Source organism: Oculina patagonica, chromosome 4 (assembly GCF_052425735.1).
Source record: "Oculina patagonica isolate OP01 chromosome 4, crgOcupat, whole genome shotgun sequence".
Classification (NCBI taxonomy): domain Eukaryota; kingdom Metazoa; phylum Cnidaria; class Anthozoa; order Scleractinia; family Oculinidae; genus Oculina; species Oculina patagonica.
Genome location: NC_135761.1, coordinates 38967451 through 38990958, shown reverse-complemented (window position 1 = coordinate 38990958; position 23508 = coordinate 38967451). Strand labels below are relative to the sequence as shown.

General features: G+C 36.6%; 1 protein-coding gene and 1 long non-coding RNA gene across 6 annotated transcripts; both read right to left on the bottom strand.

Moving 5' to 3' along the window:
• Window positions 1–6487: 6487 nt before the first annotated feature.
• LOC144650194 (uncharacterized) lies at window positions 6488–22656 on the bottom strand. Of its 5 annotated transcripts, none has more exons than XR_013570038.1 (10): window positions 22490–22656; window positions 13297–13325; window positions 11844–11885; window positions 11503–11583; window positions 10963–11062; window positions 10766–10856; window positions 10003–10088; window positions 8535–8673; window positions 7744–7857; window positions 6488–7120 (listed from the first exon to the last, which is right to left on the bottom strand). It is a non-coding gene; the product is annotated as an uncharacterized LOC144650194 (long non-coding RNA). The 5 variants fall into 5 exon arrangements; XR_013570037.1 differs by having other exon boundaries at window positions 13297–13434; window positions 22494–22656; XR_013570039.1 differs by having other exon boundaries at window positions 7744–7834; window positions 13297–13434; window positions 22494–22656.
• LOC144647875 (ATP-dependent DNA helicase PIF1-like) lies at window positions 14800–15622 on the bottom strand. The gene is made up of 2 exons (XM_078507566.1): window positions 14841–15622; window positions 14800–14805 (listed from the first exon to the last, which is right to left on the bottom strand). The coding sequence occupies exons 1-2, from the start codon at window positions 15507–15509 to the stop codon at window positions 14800–14802; spliced, it is 675 nt and encodes a 224-aa protein (XP_078363692.1). The 5' UTR covers window positions 15510–15622.
• Window positions 22657–23508: the final 852 nt, after the last annotated feature.

The window sequence follows — 23508 nt, the reverse complement described above, 5'->3', positions numbered from 1 at the left end:
ATGAACGATGAATTCGAAGTTTTGTGGATGCAAATTTGGCCTGAGCGTCTCCCGAGGGGAATACAGTCTATTGTTGTTGGAACTGTTTACCACCCACCAAGCGCTTGTGATCCTTCGATGAGAAATTATCTGTACGAGTCTATGTCCAGGTTTGAGGCTGAGTTTCCCGATTGCGGCCTTATTCTACTGGGCGATTTCAACAAGCTGGATCTTTCTCGTATCACCAACGCCTTTGATCTAAGACAAATTGTCCCCTTTCCGACCCGTGGCCAGAGCAAACTAGACTTGGTTTTCACCAATCTCAGCGCGTTTTATGATGTGCCGAAAAAGTTGTCACCGTTTGGGCTCTCCGATCACGCAACAATCGAAGTCCAACCCCTGAGATGGTCTTACATGACGTAGAACATGCGTAGAAGAACGCCGAGCACGCCTCTCTGACAGTTGTGCGAGGTGCGAGGTTTTCCTGCGCTCAAAACTCGGCTGTTTTTTTCACACTTTGCAGTGTTTCTGCCGTCAGGTGAGTTCGAATATCTTTTATTAATCGGGCGTGGCCGATTTAAGGTTTACCCTTTGGTCGTCCTAGAGCGTAGTCTCCTGGCGCGGCCAAAAAGACGGGGATAGCTCGGGGTTGCTACAAAACCGCTACGGGTGACGCATACCGCAATGGTTTTCATTTTAGTTTTGACAGGAAATCGTTGCAGGCACACTTGGTCGACTTTTGGGTTAATGTGTAATCAGGTTGTGTTTTTTTGCTTCGGCGTAAGGACAGAGAAAAAAGCTTACGGTGCAAAGTACAGTATGGGGCCCAGTTCTCGGCCACTTTTGACGTAAACTTGTATTTCTTACCTCAGAAGAACCGCAGGAACTTGAAATTTCTCCCAGAGCTAGCTACATTATTCAGCTTTTTGGTGTAAAGCTATCGACCGGTCAAAAATTAATTTGCCCGAGCAATAATAAAAATAAAAGCTCCATTTGTGGGCGCAGTTCTCGGCCACCTTGGTCCAGTTCTCGGCCACAAAAAAGCTTGTGCGTAATTATCTGTAAAAAAAATGCTCAATTAATTTTCATAGTCATAAAATCACTCTGTAAACCTATTTATGTTATATCGATCCCAAATTATTTTTATGAGGCTTTGTTTTACTTTAGAAAAGAAGGATTTTAACGCGCCTAGTTGCCTATGTGCAGGTTCTGGCAAAACCGCATTGTGTGACCCGTGCATTTAGACGGTTTATTTTGCAGTGAAAAGGTCTTGAAAGATTTAGGTGTTGTAGAAATAATAGACAAGACAAGAGTCAGCTCAAAACTTAGAGATAAGATTGAACTTTATTTTTAAAACATTTATTTCGTTCATTCTGGCAGCAGCAGATGAAATTATATTAAAAACCAAGCGCTAAGCTGTGATAGCGAGCAGGGTGGCCGAGAACTGGCAAATACGCAAACGTCGCAAGAAAAAATTTCGAAGTAAATTAAGACCAAAAAATACAACGGTTCAACGAAAAGTTAACTAAAGCAGAAAGATGAATTATTCTACGTTTCACATGCCAAAAATTAGCTGGTATGGTGGGGGCTTTTGGATAAAATACGAATTTAACTACATCCATGGGTAAAGTACAGTATGGGGCCCAGTTCTCGGCCACTTTTGACGTAAACTTGTATTTCTTACCTCAGAAGAACCGCAGGAACTTGAAATTTCTCCTAGAGCTAGCTACATTATTCAGCTTTTTGGTGTAAAGCTATCGACTGGTCAAAAATTAATTTGCCCGAGCAATAATAAAAATAAACGCTCCATTTGTGGGCCCAGTTCTCGGCCACCTTGGCCCAGTTCTCGGCCATTTTTGACGTAAACTTGTATTTCTTACCTCAGAAGAACCGCAGGAACTTGAAATTTCTCCCAGAGCTAGCTACATTATTCAGCTTTTTGGTGTAAAGCTATCGACCGGTCAAAAATTAATTTGCCCGAGCAATAATAAAAATAAAAGCTCCATTTGTGGGCGCATTTCTCGGGCACCTTGGCCCAGTTCTCGGCCACTAAAAAGCTTGTGCGTAATTATCTGTAAAAAAAATGCTCAATTAATTTTCATAGTCATAAAATCACTCTGTAAACCTATTTATGTTATATCGATCCCAAATTATTTTTATGAGGCTTTGTTTTACTTTAGAAAAGAAGGATTTCAACGCGCCTAGTTGCTTATGTGCAGGTTCTGGCAAAACCGCATTGTGTGACCCGTGCATTTAGATGGTTTATTTTGCAGTGAAAAGGTCTTGAAAGATTTAAGTGTTGTAGAAATAATAGACAAGACAAGAGTCAGCTTAAAACTTAGAGATAAGATTGAACTTTATTTTTAAAACATTTATTTCGTTCATTCTGGCAGCAGCAGATGAAATTATATTAAAAACCAAGCGCTAAGCTGTGATAGCGAGCAGGGTGGCCGAGAACTGGCAAATACGCAAACGTCGCAAGAAAAAATTTCGAAGTAAATTAAGACCAAAAAATACAACGGTTCAACGAAAAGTTAACTAAAGCAGAAAGCTGAATTATTCTACGTTTCACATGCCAAAAATCAGCTGGTATGGTGGGGGCTTTTGGATAAAATACGAATTTAACTACATCCATAAATTTTAAGGAGCCGTAAACAAACAAATTTTTCGGGAATGCAAATTCACCTACCTCCGCGTAAACTCGACGTGTGAGCTTTCTATATCGAATTGAACGATCAAACTCAAGATACTTAAAGCACATGAATCAGTCTATCGTTTGAAGGAATTACCTTTTTCTTTTAATTCAGCTGGAGTGTGAAAAAACGCGTTAAACACAAAGTGGCCGAGAACTGGATCCGGCCGAGAACTGGGTCCCATACTGTACTGATATTCACCATTGTGAAATTGCACTTACTTTGACAAGTTAAAGTTATTTTTGTAAATGAAAAAGGTAACGTCATTGATGTCACGCAGTGTTTTTTTTTAGCAAACTAGATGGTTTGCTGGTTTCTGACTATGAATGGGGGTGTGATCTTGCGGTATATTTTTTGAGCCTGATTCCGCCGTAAAACTTTTTTTTTATTTAGGAAGAACTGTGTCGATTTTCATTTCTGAACAATTGGTCGTCAAGTTGTTTGTCACAAAGAGTAGAATGTTTGTACAGCATGTTTTGGAATTATTTTAGATTTGGTTAGTAAGACGCTTCTGAAGACCTGAGCAAAACATTGGGAATGTACAGTATTAATAGGAACTTGAATGGAATTTTTCACAAGTTGGATAAAGGTATCAACTGAAAAAAATGGACTTCAAAATGAGAACTTGGATTTTGTTGTAATTAAATTTTATCGCGGATTAGATGCATAATATCACGGCTTTGAAAGTCTTCAAATAATTAGAAAGGTTCCTTTCTTCCTTTTGATCTTATTGTTATTTTCATGTATTGATTATTCGAAACTGGTTTTCGTTGATACGAAAAAAAAAACGGGTTTTCACTGAATTGCTTGAAGTATTTTTAGACGTGATATATTGGCTTAATCAAATTACATTGTGCACGAAATATTTGTTATTCTTTTGTCTTGAAACTTTGAGGAAATTGAAATTTTTGTTTGACAGTAGTGTACGAAAGGCATTTTATAGAACTGAATAAAAAATAACAAACATTGATAAAGGTTATTTCAAAGATTTATTTTGCCTGATTTTGAAGGGTTTCAGGAGTTTTAAAGAGTGCTGGTAAACGGCTGTATGTTGTTTGTGATTACGGATCTTATTTAGTTTCGAACGCTCTAATTTTTGAAAGGTTAAAACAGGTTAAAACCGGGCGGTTTCATGAGTTTTTTGGGTAGAAAGGTACGGTGGTGGTAAAAAAAAAAATGTTTAGAAAGGAATGACTGTAGTAGCATGTAAGTCGGAGGTTTGCGTGAGTCACGGGGTATAGTATGCGTGAGCTGGATTTCCGGCGTCATAACGGCATGTTTTGTACTGAAAGATACACTCGACGTTAAGTTAGCTTAGTCGGCTTGGGAAACTATTTTAAAAATGAATGTTGTAATAGTTAATTAATAGTAATCTAGAATTAACCCACTCTCGATTGGAGTCTGTTCTGGATTCGCGCTACCTTTTCGCCGCGAAGGAATTTTGTAAAATTTCGCTAGTGGAAAGAGGTACTGTAAGAACAGTATCAATAACTCAAAAGGAGGAACTTCTTTGTAGCTCTGAATTAAGACGTATGATAAAATTTTAGAATAAGAAACTTTCGATATATGGTTTTCATATTGTTTTTGTCAATTTCCTTTTGTGGCAGATTTTTTGAGAATCAGCTTTTCTTTCGTGTGATGACAGACACAGGACAGAACGAGAGGTGGATGAGAAAGATGCCGAAGATGAATAGGCACCGAAAAACGACAAGAACCGTGAAGGACTTATCTTTAGAGGGCGGGGAGTTTAAGCGCGGACTAGTAAAACGCGGACTTGTAAAACGCGGACTAGTATAACGCGGACTAGTAAAACGCGGACTTGTAAAACGCGGACTAGTAAAACGCGGACTCAGATAAAACGCGGACTTGTAAAAGGAGGACTAGTAAAACGCGGACTAGTAAAACGCGGACTGTAAAACGCAGACTAGTAAAACGCGGACTTGTAAAACGCGGACTTGTAAAAGGAGGGCTTGTTAAGCACAGACCTGTAGAACGTGGACTTGTAAAACAAGCGCTTGTAAATCGGATAAAACTAAACGGTTTAGCGAGCGAAACAATTTGTGTTTGAAGCTCTTGTGTGTTTCTTCGACGGCATATTTCTAGCTTTTTTGAGCACTCTATGGTCTGTTTTAGCGTGGAGATGTTTTTGCAGTATAGCACATGTTCGTTCTGCAAACCCCTACTAAAACAACGAGATTGATGCTATGAGTTGTGTGCATATGTTTCTTTCTTTTCACTACTTGATGTCTGTTGAGTGCACTCGTTTGTATTGCTCGCACGAGGTAGAACGGGGCCCGTCCAGGAATCAACAGTCAATGGTAAATAAAGGTGACGGGCTTACACGACTCCTACGTTCGTGACATTAGAATATTTGCCGTTAAATGTTTAAATTCGGTCTTTCGACCTTATTTGCTTCTGACTTCTTTCTGAGGGTACTGTTTTAATTTAGGGGCAGTATGTGGTAAATAAAGGCAACGGGCCTACACGAATCCTACGTTCGTGACATTAGAACATTTGCCGTTATATGTTCAAATTCGGTCTTTCGACCTTATTTGCTTCTGACTTCTTTCTGAGGTTACTGTTTTTTTGAGACATTATGTATTGAAGAGAGCCGTAAGATGATTGTGGCCAAAGAAGTGTCTAGAGGCGTTTTACAAGTCCGCGTTTTACTAGTCCGCGTTTTACTAGTCCAGTCCAGTCCACGAAATACAGTATGCCGGGGAGTTTTAGTATAAACAAAAACGTCTGCAAGTCCCAAAACACGAAGTCTTTCTATGCAGGCTGAATTCTTTTTTGGTTAAACCGGCGGTCATGTCGGTCTACAGAGATGCCTATGAAAATTTGTAGCTGAGCAGCAATTAGTGAGAGGTATTTCAGGGATCTCTTGGAATTTTTGGCGCGCGGGATCAGCGATTAGAATCTGAGACGCCCATGGTGGGGGATGGAGGTAGGGGATGAATTGGGCCTAAAAAGAGTGACGTTTGATAACAATTAAGAGGTGGGGGGCGGGAGATAGAGACGAGGTCTGGGACCGAATAGTCATGTTCCGACAACTTGTGCCCAGAACAGGTGGTTTATTTTGCGGGCGCGTGAAGCGCGATACAGCGAGCGCGAAGTGCGAGGGCAAGCGTGAAGCGCGGAAAACTTGCAATGCGATCAAGTCACGATTTCATCAGGGGTTTTTGGAGATGATGAAGCAGGTCATTTGTTCCTGTGAAATGGAAGTTGGTTTCCTCCCACCCCCCTACTCCTCCTCCCCGGTTAACATACGCTATAAAAAATGTTTGCAAGAGGAGTTGCTAAGTGAGTTTTATGTAAAGAAATTGAAAGGAGTGACAATTATGTTGAGTGAGAATCTAATGGTCTGTTTTATCCCAAAATTGTCATCGTCGTGTAGTTATAAGGACGGAAAATTTGGTGAAATCGTGCAAGATTTTAGTGCTGAAATGCAAATTTATCATTATACGGTGATTTTCAACAGACGTGAGGATTGCTAATGAGGTAAAACAAATTCTAAGGGGACAGACCATGAACGTAATGACGCTCCTGAAAAGAACGACGAGAAATATAGAAAGTAAAATAGCTTCGAGGGACACGGGAAAATGTGATCGCCGTTTTAATATCATTTCCGAGAACATTGCTGAGATTTCATATAAGCGAATGTATGGAAGTTGGTTCCCTCCCATCCCCGTACTCCTCTCCCCCCCCCCCCGGTTAACATACGCTATAAAACGTTTTGTAAGAGGTGTTGCTAAGTGAATTATGTAAAGAAATTGAATTGGCACAATGTACTATGTCAAAAAGAGGACATTGAGTTGAAGTGTTCATGTATTTTATTGTAACTAAAAGATAGTTAAGTTGATGTAGTAAAGTAATATTAGTTAATGAAGTGAACATATGATTAATTGACCAAACATTGTGCTTTAATATCCTATAAAATGGTACAGTTTGCTTTTACCTTGTTACAAAGGCTAAGCATTTCCAGGTTACAATTTATGCACAAAATAATAGGCTTGAAGTTTAGGACCATCATGCCAAAAACTAGATTGTGCATTTATAAATGTTGATTCTAAAGAAACTGTTCTAGAGCATGATTGGGAAATTGTGTTTTTTTTTTTACTTGCGACCACTATTGTAAATTAGTTGTTAGCTGTGACTTTGCGTTAAAATCTTTGTTCATCTTGAAAAAAAAAAAAATTCATCAAAATACTGAATTATTGATAGAATCCACTTTATGCGCAGTTAATTCAGGAAAAGCATTGTTAGCTCTTGATGTCAAATTGCAAATAAAGGAAAGAATTGCTATGCATTTAAAAATTGAGCGAATTCTAAAAGCCTATGGTAAATATGCAAAAGTGGTGTACTAAGTACTGATTGTATCAAAATGTATCATTAAAAGGCATAAAATGTAGAGTGCGGAGTAATAAGCTTGATGTCGTATTTAATTCCTGCAAAAAAAACAAAACAAACACGATAATTATAAAATCACCTATTTTGAAGCACATTCTAAGGAACATTTAGAGTTCAAGGCCTGAGTAAAAGTTGTTATCAAAATAATACTACTTTACGGCAGAGTGTTTTAAAGGGGCTGTGAGAAAGTGGGGATGAATTATTATGTCTTGAGTAGATGATGGCTGAAAATCCTGTAATCTTAAAAACGACATTGGCCATTCCGAGGTTGCGCAGGGAACTGGGGCAAGTTTTTAATTTTAAGAAATTGATAATCTGACATCACCATATGAAAGTACCTGGTGAGATTGGTCATTTGACCAAGTTTGATGCTTTTAGGATGAACAGAGACGAAATTATGGACCTTGAAATATGGTTAAAAATCCAAACAAACGTCTCTTATTTTGCACGGGGTACCCATATATGGGTAGTTTTGATGTGCATGCCGTCGTCAACTGACATTCTTGTTTGTGTTGCTAAATTAGCCTACTATCTGGTGGATAACGAAGGAGGTTTTGTATGACAGTTATCCAGTGGATAAGAATTTATCCAGTGGATAGTGTTATTCAGTTCTTAAACAACTGGGCCCTAACTTCTGGTTAGCAAAAACATTCTTACTTACTGACTAATCTGCTGGTGTTAGTCTATGACAACTGAGGTGCAGATGGTGTTCGAGTAACAGCTGGTGTCTCCAAGGAGATCCAATAGTATCCCTGTGGCACAGAGAATTAATAGCCTAAGAGGTGCACAATGGAAACATTGGGTAAATATCCTGCTTATAACGTGAAGGGGAAGGGGGAGAGAAAGACAGACAGACAGAAAAAAAGTTAGTAGCATTGCACTGCAGAGAAGGAAAAAAATGGATGAGGATGGATAACATGCAGAAGAACAAAACAGGCAGCAAACAGTAGAGTGAAGTTGTCCAGGCTTTAGAAGTGCACTCTTTGATGGAAAGAGATTTAAGATGAATTCCACTGAAATTGTGAGCAAGAAGTGCAACAATTTTGTACCAAAAATCCACTGATAGCATGGCAACATTTTGTACACTTTGTAAAAGATCTTACTGATGTTTATTTGTCTTAGTGACTGCGAAATTAAATTCAAAAGCATTCTTGAGAAAATTAAAGTCAAACCTTGTAAAAATGTTCAAACACGAGCCATTTTGTTCTGAACTGGAAACGTCGGTCTTACTGAAATATAGCTAATTTCAAATCCATTTTTGTCTTGTGGGGTCAGCTTGAGTGTAATAGTTTTGGTAGGTTATTGTTAGCTGTACTTAAACTGTTACCATGCTATGAGTTCTTTTTGGTAACTATATTTTTGCCTATGTTGCTCGAACGTTGGGGGGGGGGACCATTTTAACTGTTAACCAATGGTAGGCTGGGTGAAAAATTGAGAACAATCTGTTCTTACTTGCTTAGTTGTTCTTGTATAAACGTTACTGTAAACAGGTCATCCTAGAAGTAAATATCTTAACAACAGCTGTTGGTGATAAAACTTCAGTCGTTCTTAATGATCCAGAATGGTAATTCTCCATACAGGCAGCTTTCGTCTTAAAGAAATTATGGCAAAAATGCCAATTTGTTATTAAAAGCATCTTGAATTAATGAGGGTTCGTGTGGGTCACGAAAAACCTGGAAGGTCATATTTTATCATTTTCCAAGGCGTGGAAAATGATAGAATTTAAATGTAGGTCATGGAAAGTCATGAAAATGGTATGGGTTGTACAAAATAAATTAGTCAGGATATTTTTTTGTAATGGAAAGGGTACAAAAGTACCCGAAATGAAGATAATTTTTGAAAATTTTGAAGAAAAGTGGTGTATTTGGCAAACTTAATAAAAAAAATATCTCAGTCGGGACACAATCCATTTAAGGTCATGGAAAAGTTTCAAAAATGTAGGAAAAAGTGATGGGAAGTCATCAAATTGGAAAGTCCTGTAAATCAGTACTATCAATAAGGGCTGTTAGCTGGCTGAAACAGCCGGCTACTGACCTATCTTTGACCGGCTACTTTCGTCTCATTTTACTGTTAATTTTGGTAAGAAACTTAAAATAAGGAAAAGATCCCACACAAATAATTGTGAGACATCCACCTTAATGAAATGTCTAAGTCGAAATAAAGACGCATTTCGGGAGTTTTAAACGTGTTTACCTTTCCCAGGCGTGATGGAAGTTGATTAAAGAATCATGGAACGCCTGCAACATTTTCACAGAACAGGATATAGCAAGAAACCAGCTTAAAATAATGAAAAGATCCTGCAAAAATAATTGTAAAACATGCAGCTCAAACGTCTGAGCCTAAGTAAACGCCCATTTTTGGAGTTTTAAATGTGTTAACCTTTCGGTGGAAGTAGAAAAAAATCCAAGCAGATTGGAGAGTCGTGGAACGCCTGGGACATTTTCACAAGATTAGACCCCAGGCTTTCGCATGTGCCAAAATGAAATCAGCATTTGAAGATTTATCATTTTGCTGTTTTCTAAAAGCCAGTGATTGAGTTTTTGAGGAAGCGAATGGTTGTTATAAACATAAAATATGGTTAATATAGTCTTAATTTTGGTTGTTCTTTAGGCCCAAATACTGTCAGGAAAACGTTAAAATAGGCTCGCGCTTTCGGCACTTAAACAGTAGGCTGCTGCCTACTTTCCCATTGCCGCTGTCTACTTCAAAACTTATTGACAGCACTGCCCTGTTAGTGTACAAGTGTAAAAGGTCTTGTGAGAATTTGAGGGAATGCAATTGTCTCACGGAACACTAATGTTAGAGTAGTTTCCAATCAAATTAAAACACAGTGTATGGCTTGACTTGGTAGCAAAACAAATTACCATGCAGCTGTGTAAGTCAGTCAAGAACTGCCAATACAAATAATTGCAATACTTACTGACACCATTGTTAAGAATGATAACATCGTGGTCCAAGGAAGCAGAACTACAGAAAATTTTCCATGGGGGTGAGTGACATGCAAAACTAAGACCAAAATGGATCAGAAAAAAATGTAAGTTCAAGTTGTGCCTATGAATTTTAATATCAATATTTATTATTGTAGCCTGCATACCGTATCATTCGAGGGTGGTGCTTATTTGAGGGTGGTGCTTATTTAAAATTTAACCGCCAGAAAGAATCTAATGTTTTACAGCAATTGAAAATAGTGTCTTTTGGTTCTCAGTATTCGTTTCTTGCTGAGGGGAGAAGTGGTGCTAGGTGTCCTGGCAAAGTTCATCGCCTTCACAACATTTACAGAACTATGTGTTGTAAGAATGTTCAATAGAAAAACTAATGGGCGAGCAGTAAAGCAATCACTTTGAAATGCAAAACATTGCTTTTGCTGGAAAGAAACTTAGAAGTTCGTTTTATAGTTGCTTTGTAGTGTTGGTTTTAGTTTAAAGGAGTTTATTGAATACACGCCTCATCAGTACTGCCGCGCTTATTCGGGGGGGGGGGAGGGGGGTGCTTATTACCTTTTTAGGCGAGTCCAACTGCGGCGCTTATTTGAGGGTGGCGCTTGTTTGGGGGCAGCGCTTACTTGAGTAAATACGGTAGCTGGCAGTTTTGTTGGGGAGGAAGAGGTTTTTACATTGGAAATGATATAACTAGATAAATAGTTTTTGCATTCAAGTTGCTATGTTCTTATTGCTGGTCGTCACCTTTATGAAACTGCATATCTTGAGTTTGCTTGCTGATAATAGACTTGTTGAACAGACGGAATGGTTCTTTGACAAGATGTTTAGGTTGTACCTGTGGTATAATGCAAAATTAGTCAATCAACATAAAGAAAATTTGTTCTATAAAAAAAGAATCAACAGTGAAGATTTGATCCTTTAATGAAGTTGACTAATCTTACCTTGGTAGTAGAGTCTTGTCATAGTCTTTGAGAGACAGATCATAGTCTTCAACTGGTGCACTGTGATATGCCAAGCAGATCTTGGGAAATGTGTTATTTCCTACAGAAAAGTTAGTTGGCAGACAAAGTGAAGGAAAAATATTTATGTTCAATATATTTTGGTCTTACTTGTTTCTCTTTGCTGTTGATGTTTATGGTGTTCAAGAATAAAATCCTGTGCATGTTTGTTTATCTTAGTTGGATAGTTAGATGTAGTGGGTGAGGCATGTTACAGGTGACTACATGAGTCTTGTATTCTATCTTGGCAGAGTAGCAAATTCGTTTTTAAAGACACTGAACAACAACAACAAAAAATTGAACTTATTGTGGGTTTAAACTGTTTGGGAAATGTTACTTACATGTGTACCTCATGCTGTGGAAAAAGTAATTTTAGTCATTGGTAAATATGTGGATTAGTTGCAAGTAGAGTATTATACCGGTATGCATAGAAATTATTGTATGATACAATGTACATTGTCTATAAACAGAACAAGAACTTACTACAATAGAAATTCTTTCCCCAGTTTCTGAAAATGTTTTATGTAGATAAACAATTCTTTGTGGAATGGCATAGTCTGTCATCTACAACATGTTGGAAAGAAAAAAACAATGCAATTATAGATGCCAACTATAGAGAGAGGTTCTTTTATCCTACAAGAAAAATGCCATAAAAAAGTAACACATTATCATGTTTAATACTAAGTTGCTTGGTTTGTATTGATAGGTGAAGAAAAACTTGTGAGCAGAAAAGTACTGACTATACGTACAGTGGAATATTTTCTAAGTGGGCACCTCTATATAATATGTTAAGAGCATTGAGGTAAGTGAAGGGCTTATCCTACCTGGAGTTAGTGAAAGAGTAGCTCTCTTGGAAGATTGTGAGTCTGTGGGGAACAATTTAAATTATATTATTGGTAGCCACATTCAGATTGGGGTAGTTAACAAAAATTAAAAGAGATATAGGTTTATAGGCTTAGAAAAGTTATCAATTCACTAAAAAAGTTGCAAGTTAGTTATACTGTTAGCAGTCTTTTTTTTAATGTTTTTAAGAGAGACAAAACTTTTGAAAAAAAAAAGGTTAAAAAAAGAGTAAGTTAATCAGTAGATTGGGTGATTCCAGAAAATATTTATAGTGTAGCATGGCTGGTGTCAACATTTTAACTCATCTTTGCCTTTAAGTTCTAAAATGCGTTATTTCCCTACGCCCTTGGAATTCCACAATATTGTAAATGCCGCCTATTACATTTGGATTTCTATTTTTTTTGTGAAGCCCTTCAGAATGTCCATAAGGGTTTGCAAATATGGCCAAAATGGCATATTTTACATTGAATTATTTCAAATGACTTCATTTAATTCTGTAATAAAGGGTGTCATTATGACTCAGGAAATACTGGGTGAAAATGTAAAAAAAAAGAATTTTCTCTTTATCATTGTTCAACAGATGCAACCTATATTGACCTAATTAACATTGCCCCAAACTGGTGCACTATGTTAAAATAAGAATATTGTGTGATGTACATATGTAAACTTGGAAGATATTATGATCAAGGGTGATTAAGTGCAGTGAATTTGCATTGAATTTGAGTCTTTAGGGTCAGCAGACGCTCCCAATTTCATGTGTTTAAAAATGGTGCCTTGAAGTGATCACTATAAAACACGGCCTGAGGACTACGGATTATAGGCTGGGTATAAGGTACAGACTGAGGTATAAAATGTGGACTGTGGATTTTATAGTTCAGTCTGTGTTTTATACATAGTCCGTTGTCTGCAGTTTGTGTCTTATACTGACCAGACTTGAAAGTGTACCAAAAGAATTTTACACTCCACTGATTGGGCTTAATATCTTGTGAAACATGAAGGTTTCTGGAGGTTGATGTACAACCCACATTTTTTGTTCTGTGAATCAATGCAAACACATGCCTGTTCAATTAGTAGTTGTGTTGTATCCTGCTTCTGCCACACTTCTGCCACACTGTCATCAGTTTGTCCTTTATGAATTAGAAGTCCATAAAATGAGTATTTTGAGTCTTGTCTGTCTCCTGTGAAAATCTAAGGTGTGGAACTCCTTCATGCCTTCAGAATTCCAATTGTTAGCATCCTCACAATGCGTTTGGAATTCCAGTTCAATGGACCCCCCTTGCCCTCAGAATTCAAATATGTGATCTGTGGTATGAATATGGATATTTTCTGGAATCACCGATTATAATTTATTGTTAAATATACAGAGGAGATAGATACTGAAGAATGAGGAAGTAACAAGTTTCATAGGAAAAACTGGAGAGTTAATGTACTTACCAGAAAGGAGCTAAATATGATGTGTTTCCCTGTGTTTCCCTGGGTAGTAACCAAATAAAGAGGTTGTTATCAGTTGTTGCTTTATGACCAGTATTGACATTAACTCCTGTGTTGAGAAGTTTGTGCAGGTTAGGTAAACTAAAAATAAATGGAAAATAACATTTCTTGATTGGAGGATTAAATTATATAAAAAATTTAGGTTCCTGCTGTTGTAATTGATATACCAGGTTAAATTAGCACTGCTGTGATGACTTATTGAGGTTTTCAGTGAAATGCGAATCTTGAAATTTAATTCTTGACCAACAGTTTACATGCTTTTCACTGCCGTCAATCATCTTAGCAGACTTCTCGGGAGACATAAGTTCACTTCAACTGGGTCAAAAAGTCATGACTGTCAGTTTTGATCAATTGGTAGATTTTGATCCATTTTGTTTGTTTCTGTTTGTCATGGTTTGTTGGCAGTCGTCATAATTATGATTAATGGCAGTGAAAAACGCAAATTATTGCTAGTTGGATTTTGAATTTCAGAGTTCGCATTTCACTGAAAACTACAATAAGTTTTAGTAGGTGTCTTGATCTTGCTTTCTTTTCTTATTGCTTGTGGGGATGCATTGAGTTGCATGGATGAATGAATGAATTAAATATTGTTTGATAATGAGTTGTGAAGGTTATTAAAGATGGAGTAAGATTTTAACTGCATCGTGGTCAGAGTAATAAACACTAATAATGGTGTTGTCTATATGTTGGAATTTTTGAGGGTTGATGTAAATTTGGTCAAGAAGACTTCCTGATAGAAATGTTGGTTTTTTGACTACTTGTTGATAACTTAATGTGCTTTCCAGTACATTTTTTTAAGTGTGTGATTGATTTTCATCAAGGTAATTGAGGTATATGAGGTCAATCATAAATGAAGTTGTAATGTGTGTAAGGTTATTAATGAAATCATGTAGATTGTGTGTTTGTTTTCGATAGAGCAGAAGAAGTGTAATTTGGTAGTTGTTTCGTGTTGTAAAGATTAATGTCAATATTAAGCCATTTATTGCTGGAAGGTACTGTTTGTGAGTGATAATTACTGTTGGTTTGTTACAAAAGGCTAAGCTTAAGTATTTATCCTGACTGTCTTGCCTGTTTAGCATGAAAGGATAAAGGTAGTCTTGAATGTCATGGGCTAAATCAGAGGGTGTGAGTTGAGTCTCTGTGAATAGCAATAGGTCAGAGTTTAACATTTTGGTGTGGAATTTTACGTCAATGCTGTGTTTTCTAAGTGATCTGATGTTTAACAGTACAATGGGTATAATAGGATCATCTTCTTGTACTTGAAAGTTGGTGTCATCATGTAATAATGAAGTATTTCGGAGTCTCTCGTACTCATTGTGAACTCTCGGATCTGCTTTAACATGTTTATGTTCCAATTTTCCAAGGATATAAAGACCATTAAGAGAAGTTGCACGGCTAAGAGCAACATAAATTTGTCCATAATTGAAGGTCTTTTGTTTAAATAATTCAAAACTGACAACAATTTTGTTTAGAGTTAATCCTTGAACTTTGTGAACGGTGCATGCCCATGCTAATGTTAATGGAAATTGTAGTCTGTGTATTTCTGGTGAGGAACGTTTGCCTGGATTTAATTTAATTTTACCTAAAATTGGCTTAATTGGGACAAGTTTGTGTTCGATAGCAAAAATATCAGTAGATTTACTGGTAAGCAGGGTACCTGCATGTTCATCGTCAAACTTAATGTAAACAATAGTAGGTTTCTGAGTAATTTCACTTAGAAGAATCCGTGCAACAGTACCTAGTTGGCCATTGATTAGTCTGTCAGAGATATCAATGTTGTTTGTTAGCATGACTCGAGCACCTTGTTTGATGGATATTTCAAAATCTAGGCCAGCCGTGTAGGAACGTCCTTTTGAAAGAACTTGTTGAATTTGATGAATTGATACATTTTCTGGATATTGGTCAATAGCCTGAAGAAGATGTAGAGGCATTAAAATTTCTTTCAAACGTTGATTGTTGTATTGTGTTGCAGGGTTATTTTCTGCCCAGACATGAAGTTCATTTGCAGGATAACTATTTTTGTCATTGAGATCTACTGCTCTAGATTGAATGGTACATATGTCTGCTTGTGTATGTTTTGCAAGCCTGAACCTGTTTAATAATTCAATAAATGGTTGGTCATCTTTTTGTCGCATAATTTCATCGAGTTCTACCATTTTGAATTCATGCCATGGATGTGAAAGATTGTAGATGTCATTGGTATATGGACAAAAAATTGGTTTTTGTTTAATAGGTGGTAACTGGAGTAAGTCTCCAACAGCAATTATGCTTATACCAGCAAACATGTTTGAAGTTAAAGTTCCAAAAATTTCTTTAAGCCTTTGATGAATGTGAAGAAGCATGTTGTTTGAAACCATTGAAATTTCATCAATTATTAAAAGCTTAAGTTCACTTAAAGTAAGTCTGAGAAGTGTTTTCTTTTGATCTGACAATGGAGATAAATGAATTCCAGTGTCTTTTGGAATAGCTAGGGCTGTATTGATAGTTGTACCACTTATGTTAATAGCAGCAACACCAGTGGAAGCCATTAGAAGAACTGTTGGTAGAGAAGGATTGACTGCTGTATACTTGAAGGTTTTGAGTGAAGTATGATAAATAGTTGTAATTAAATGGCTCTTACCACCACCACCTCCTCCTGTTACAAAGATGTGTATTGGTTTGATTGTTTGTTTGTTAAGGCAATTTACATTTTTCACGGTATTTCTACACCAAGATAGGACAACATCATAGGTGAAACGCTGTTTTGCATTTAAACTTCTTACAGAGTTTCGCAGATCATCATCTGTCATAGCAGATGGCTGATGGTAAGTACTAATTGGTGTTGAGGTTTGAGATGTTTGCAGAAGTGAGAGTAATTCTTCAGGTGAGTGATCACTTAATTGGTTAAATTCATCAGTATCATTTGTTGTTTCTGTTAATAAATCGTCATTTTCTTGATCATTGATAGGATCATATGAGTGAAGATTTTTGACTGAATTTTCACTGAACATGTGAAATGCAATATCAATAGCTTTTGCATTTGGTTCAAATATTTTCCTATTTGCCTCTACTTTAGTGTTGACTACTGGATCTTGATATTTTGTTGAATATAATTGATCGGTACCAAGAAGATCACTCTCTTTTCGCCATGGAAAGTACAGCATGAGGAGGTGGTGATAGAATTTTTCAGGTTCTTTTGTTCGGTTGGGTGTATGGTATCTTATAACAGCTTTGACTTTACGACATTTCATGGTTTCCTGACTGTTAATGAGTTTGATTGTTTGCGGAAGAGTTGATTGAGAGTTGAAGTTGTGGTTTGTTTCTAGTAAATCATCAGTAAGTATATTTGGCTGAACATCATTAACCTCATCAGGATTTGTCCTGTAGTCTTTACGGTAGTAGGCCGCAAATTGTGCTAAGCATAGTTCCTGAACAATATTTGGTCTATCACTGTATCATTCAATTATATTTGACATAAATATATCAGTACTTTCATCATCTAGATTTTCAAGTTCTTGTTGGGATTTAGTTATTCGGCATCTCTCTTGGGGTAGAGCTGTACTAATGAAAATTGTTGCTGGAAATATCTTGCGTAGCCAAAGTTCAGGCATACATCTGTAAACACATTCTTGTGCACTAACTTCTCTACAAGACAAGAAAGCTGTGGCAACCTTGTTTAAAGTGTCCTTTACATTGTCATTATTTGTTTTGGCTTCTTTCGCTGCACATTTTATAGCTTGAGAACATTCAGTCTCGTCCTTTGAAAAGTATGAACAGACATATGTTATGCATTTGTAATGATTGAAGACTGGTTGCAGATCAACATTTGCTCTAAATCCTCTTATACCAGCTTCAAAGTAGTTGTTTATAAAACAGCTGTGAATTGATCTCTTAAGATGTAAGTCAAAATCGGAATCAGAAGAAACAGATAGAGCCCAGTTATATTCGCGTTTAGAAATTTTAAAAGCTGCAAGAAGATCATCTTCAGTTATATTTGGATTGTAATTGGGTTTAGAGGAATCTAAGTTTTCATTGATTTTTTGTTTTACAGCAGACAGGATGTCATTGCGCTTGTTCAGTAAGAGTTCTTTTTCATCATGATGAATGTTATCTGGCAATGGTTTGGAAACTACTGTTTGGTCTGTGAAGAATTGGCCAAAATTGAATCGACAGGGAATATTTTTGTATTTTTTACAACTTCTGGAATGAGTGTGTTTCTGATATGTGATAAGTAAATCGTGAAGTTCAGAGTTGTTTGCCTTGTCTGGAAGAGTTGCCTGAACATGCTTATCAATATATGTTATATAGGCTTGCTCGTTTTCATTGTTGAGTTCTGGACAGTCTGAAGTCCATATTAGTGAATAGAGGTGTGGAGATCCACGCATTTGAAATTCTATTCTAAGGGCGTAATAAACAATTTTTCCAATTGGATTTGCATTGCTTAGTAAGACATCTTTGAAAAAGGATTCTACTCTATACTGGAAGTGTTTTGCAGTAATGACAGGATTAAGGTTTAACAAAGAACATTTTTCGTTGTATGATAAATTGTCTATCTGTTCATCAGTCATGTTTTGTCCTTTGATGCGTGATAATATGTGGAAAAGTTCAGGCCATCTAAGATCAGCACATGATAATGTCAAAAACCATGTTGGGATTCCAAGTTGTTGAACCATTGATAAAACTTCAAACATGAATTTTTGCCAATATGGTGGGCTACCTGGAATATTTCTAAGAAAAAGATAAGCCTGGTCCTTGAAGATGAGATTTTTTACATACTGCTGGTTTGATTTAAGTTGTAATGCTGTTACTGGTTGTCCATGTAACTTTTTCAAAGCAATGTTAATGCTGTCTGAGACTTTCTTTTGTTCAATAATAAATTGTGCAAAAAAAAGGTATTCTGGATTCATGGCAAATCTCCCAGTATAGTGGAGTAACCAAGCATTAAAGTATTTAACAGGAGTTAACTTTTCCTTTCTGTCCATTTTATAGCCATATTGACCTTTTGGAAACAAAACTGGAAATGCTAATTCTTCACAAAATCTATCTGTCATCATAGATACAGGATGCTTGTTTTCACCTGGAGCAATATTAAAAATTTCATTTCCTGTTGATGTGGTTGTTGTTTCATCATCAAGTATAACAGGGTAATCTGGGATGATAGATTGTATACAGGTTTCACAGGTTGCTGCTCTGTGCTGGTTTAGTGGATCTTCTTTTTCACAATCATTATTATCATCATCGTCATCATCATCATCATCATCATCATTATCATCATCATTACCACTGGAGTGATCAGTGGTAAATGTTGTACTATTGGAACAATTTGTGTTATTTGGAACATCTTTATTAAGTGTACAGTGCGTTTCGCATCTGTTGTTATTAGTGTCACAAGTAAGATCAGATAAAGTTTCAATTTCAGAAGAATCTGTGCTGTTTAATGGAGTTTGCTGTTCATCTGTGAAGGCAGATGATAATTTGGGATCAATGTTCTCAAGATTGACAGTTATATTTTGATAGAGTGGGTTATTGCTTTGTAGCCACTGTAGAGCATGTAGTATCAGGTGTGGTCGTACAGCCTGGAAATAGACATGACCTCTAAATTGTAATTTTCTCTTGAGCTTTATCATAATTATGCCAGAACTATCAGGTGGACGTGGTAAAATTCTACTTGTTTGATCACAGTTGACTGGAACATTACAGATTGCGCCTTTGATTTTTCTTTGTTGACCTTTTGGCATAATGACAATTTTCTCAAATACTATTCATTGTGAAATGAGTATTTGTTCAAGTTTTTCTAAAACTGCAAGCTCGTGTGGTACATCATCAACGCTAAGGTCATTGAGAACTGCTTGACATGGCATTTTGTTTTTATTTTTTATTGTCATATGACAGGTGTTACAAATGTACATGTTTCCATTGAATGACTTTACATTTGAAAAGAGCGAGGGATTATTATTCATGTATGTATCTTTATTAAACAAAACAACAGTTTTTCTATAGAGAAGTCTGTTACAAACAACACAGATGTAATAAGGACCTTCTTTTATGCTGCAATTAAATTTATTAATGTAGTAGTCCAAGGATAATTTAGCTTTTTTGTTAGCATAGGATGCCCTTCTTTGTTTGGAATACTGTTGTTTTTGCTCTTCTGTAATATGCCTTCTTAAAGTATTCTTACGGTCTTTGTTTGATAGCTCATAACTGCATTTGATGAACTGTAATTTATATATTGTTGTTTTTTGTTTTGCAGTTTTATTACTTAGCATTTTGAGTAGGTCTTTTACTGCAGTGGTAACATTTTCAACTATTTGATAACTATGACCTTTTGATGTAGTAGTATCATGATGATGATCAAAGGTAAGTAAAGCATAAGTTATGTTTTGTTTATTTCCTGTTTCAAAAATACAGCATGCATAGCAGTTTGATATTGATAATAAAAAGCCAGTATTATCTTTTTGATTTTCTGTTATAATGTTTTGTATGTCTTGAATAGGAGATGATGATACTTTATGTGTTATAGTATATAGCAGATTAAAAGTGACTTGAATGTTGCTCCTTTGTATTTCAAGGGAATTTGGAAGATCAGAAATTGTACAATCTTCTTTTAAGAGGATTTCTTTTTGTAAGTGGTTGCTATTCTGAATTATTGCATCCAATGTATTTTTGTTCCAATGATTTACTTTAGATAACATTGAAAAACAGATTGCATAGAAACAAGTAAAGCAAGTGGAGTGCTTATGTGGAGAAAAACTGTTGTTAACTTGTGAATGAAGTGGTACTGTTTCATGTTTCTTTGAGTGATTGTCTGTAATTAGTGGTGTAGAGGTTTTGCTTGTGCTTTCAGGAATTCTGCTAGTAACTTGTGTTTCTATATGGATTCCCTTTATTTCAAAAAGTGCATCTGGGATTGCTGTATAAAAGTTCTGAAAATAGTCTATTAGTTTGTCAAGGGAGGCAACTTCTATTACCACACATGTTCCAAGGGGATCAAACATTCCTTTAGAATTACGGCTATGTGAATCAAATACTTTGAATGTACCTTGATTTGTTATAAAGATAGCTACTGTATTGATTGTTATTGTAAGAAGAAATGAACGGAAGTTTTGTGTGATCAAGTGGAGAAATGCCTGATGTAGTGATATACATTGAAGATCTTTAATTGGCAGAGTATTTAAATTATGTATGGTTCCAAAGTAACTGTCACTGTAGTGGATTTGATACATGGTGTCATTTAGACAAAGCATCTCAGGTAGTTCTGTGAACATCAAGAAATCTTTATGTGTTGATTGAGATAGTGGTTTGTATAATTGATTACCAATGTTCATTATTTCTATAAGATCTGAGGGTGATTGAATTGAATGTGTAAAATTGAACAAAAGCGCTGTTAAACTCATTGATACACATTGTTTTCCTGCATTAGAGCCAAAGATTGAAATATTTCCTTGACTATATGGAGCACAAATTGTCTTATTTTGATCTACAATAAATGGGCCAGGATTTGTTTCAATATCTGGAGAGAGGCTACTGGCAATATTCTTCTTTCTATGGTTCAAGTTTTTATAGACACATTGATTAATAGGTTTGCACGGACTTGTGTTAACATAGATGTGTCTGTGTGTGTAATTGTTGCATTGAGTTACAAGTTTTGTATCACTAAAAGTGGCTGCTTTGCAGAGAAAAGGGCTTTGAATTATTTGATATAGTTTTGACGACTTAGGAGTATTTTTTAAGATGCAATGTCGACGTTTTTTTCTATGTTGTCTTGTTTTTAAATATTTTTTGAGGTGCTTGATGGGTAGCCTACTTGGTTCTGTACATCGTTGTTTATGATACTTTGGCTTGTTAAGATGAGAGTTTTGGTTCTGGAGACTAGTAACAAAGAGTGCAAAACGGGATCTTAAAGGATGTTCCATGTGAGTATAAGTAATAAAGGTTGTTTATGAGGACTTTTTGATATTTGTATTCACTTGAATACTGTTTTCAGTTTATTTGACTTTTGTTGGCTTTGTATCAGTTGAATTCAAGTTATTTGTCTGAACTTCAGTTGCTTTTCCGTAAACTTCAGTTATTTTTCAAGTGAAATGAAACAAGTGACAAGTCACCTGTTAATACTGAAATGATGTTAGTAATGGTCTAACCTGAAAAAGCAAAAGGAAAAAAGGGAGTGATTGAAAATAAAGGTATTTGAAAGTGATTTGTTGAAATGTGTAGTATGTTTGTATTGTTAGATCAGATTTTTTGTGAGATAATATAAATATTAATTTTCATGCCATTGAAAAAGGTGTGATATATATTTCTTTTATTAAAAAAAAAGAAGGAGAAAATTTGGTGTCGGTAATCCATATTGTGTTGTACCAGCTCCTGGTTCTGGTAGTACGGATTATTTCAAGTGGGACGTTATGGAGATGGGAAAATGTATCAGTCAAATTAAAGGTTCAACATCCTGTCCCCGGGCAACCCCTCAGGCATTTGAATTTTTGGAAAATTTGCATTCAAATTCCCACCTCTCTGCTGTTCAAATGTCCCACTACAAGCCCATTTTCAGTGATCAAATGTCCCCACTCCCTGGGAAAAATTAATAGTCAAACAGACAACTGTTTTATCTGTGTAGCTTTGTTGTTTTAATCAGTTAATTAAAGAGAAAATTTCTGGGAAAAAATTCAACAGAACATAAAGGTGGATTTTTTCGACAGATGGTTTGTGAAAATATATAAGACTACGAGTTAAAGTTGTACAGTTTGTGATTTCGCCTTCGAGATGTTTCGCCTATACGGCCAGTTTGCCAATGAACTCGAAGTGCTTCATTTTTCACAGTTAATGTACAAGAAATATTCAGGCTTTTTAGTTCTTTTTATTAAAATACGAAATAAACAATGTTAATTTGGTAGACTTGATTGCAATATAAATTTACTGCTGTTGATATTTACTGTACGTTAAACATTTGGTAAACGAACTCTCGGTAAAGCCTGGTTCTCATATGATCACTCCGATCGTCTCTGTCGCTTCTGTCGTTTGTAAAGTCTGAGGTGATTGGAGCAAGCAAACTTTTTGAAGCGACAGAAGCGACAGAGACGATCGGGACGATCATATGAGAACCAGGCTTAAGTGAAAGGACTCACAGGCGAAACGATGGCTTATTTACTTAGAAGATAAACACTAACCTTTAATTTTCCTCTGTGCTTTAGTGTAGCTTATTTCTTGTATTGACGTAATATAGAAGCGAAATCTGCTAGATGTCCAACGGCACACCTTAGCTATAAAGTTTGCAGGATCGGCCTAACAGTCCACAAACGCGTTTCAAGGTCGTTTTCAATCACGTGAAAGATTTTGCAGGATCTTCGTTTCCTTTGAGGCCTGCGTAACTAGCCTGCGTACTCAAATCTCGGCAGTCGCCATTCTCGTCCCCATAGCCCTTTCGTTTCTCTTAGCCGGCTGAGCCTTGGCACGAGGAAACAGCCGGCTAAGAGAGGCTAGGATACAAAGGGCGTTACAAAGGGCTACTCTGGGAACACGATTTCCAGTCCTAGATTCTATAACTTCCGGTCTTCATGTATGCAGTCATGAAATTTCAAAGAATATATGAAAGAGTCTTTACGTTTTCGATTTCCGTTTAGGAATTCTTTGTTTCAAACAGTCAATAAAAAAAAAATTCGAATTAATTCAAAAATCCTATGTCCCCAGAGCCCTTCATTTTCTCGTGCCAAGCCGGCTAAGAGAGACGAAAGGGCTATGGGGACGAGAATGGGCAGTCACCAGAATGCGCAAGATGCGCTAAGTGTGAGAAAATACTGGCGAGAGGGGGTGGGGAGGTAAGGAGTAAACTGGGGGCTTATGGGGGCTGAGGAGTAAGTTTTGAGAAGACTATTAAAGCGGGAGGCTTGCCTTCGGTTGTCATTCGGAGGGTCCGCATTCCCTTGACGGTGAGTCAGTGATCTACGTGAGCACACAAGAGTACAAACAGGTACAAAGGGCGTCTGTCGGTAATCCATATTGTGTTGTTTCAGCTCCTGGTTCTAGTAGTACGGATTATTTCAAGTGGGTTATGGAGATGAAAAGTCATGACATGGCAAGATAATGTGGGCATAAAGTTTGATATTCAAGTTTGAGCGTCATGCCCACTAAAAAGTCAAGTGTCATTTGTACGAGCGCTTTCCATGTGCATAGAGTTTTTGATAA

Excerpts from the sequence above, each read along its gene's own strand:
- LOC144647875 (XM_078507566.1), bottom strand. The coding sequence starts at position 15,509 with ATGGTAGAACTCGATGAAATTATGCGACAAAAAGATGACCAACCATTT.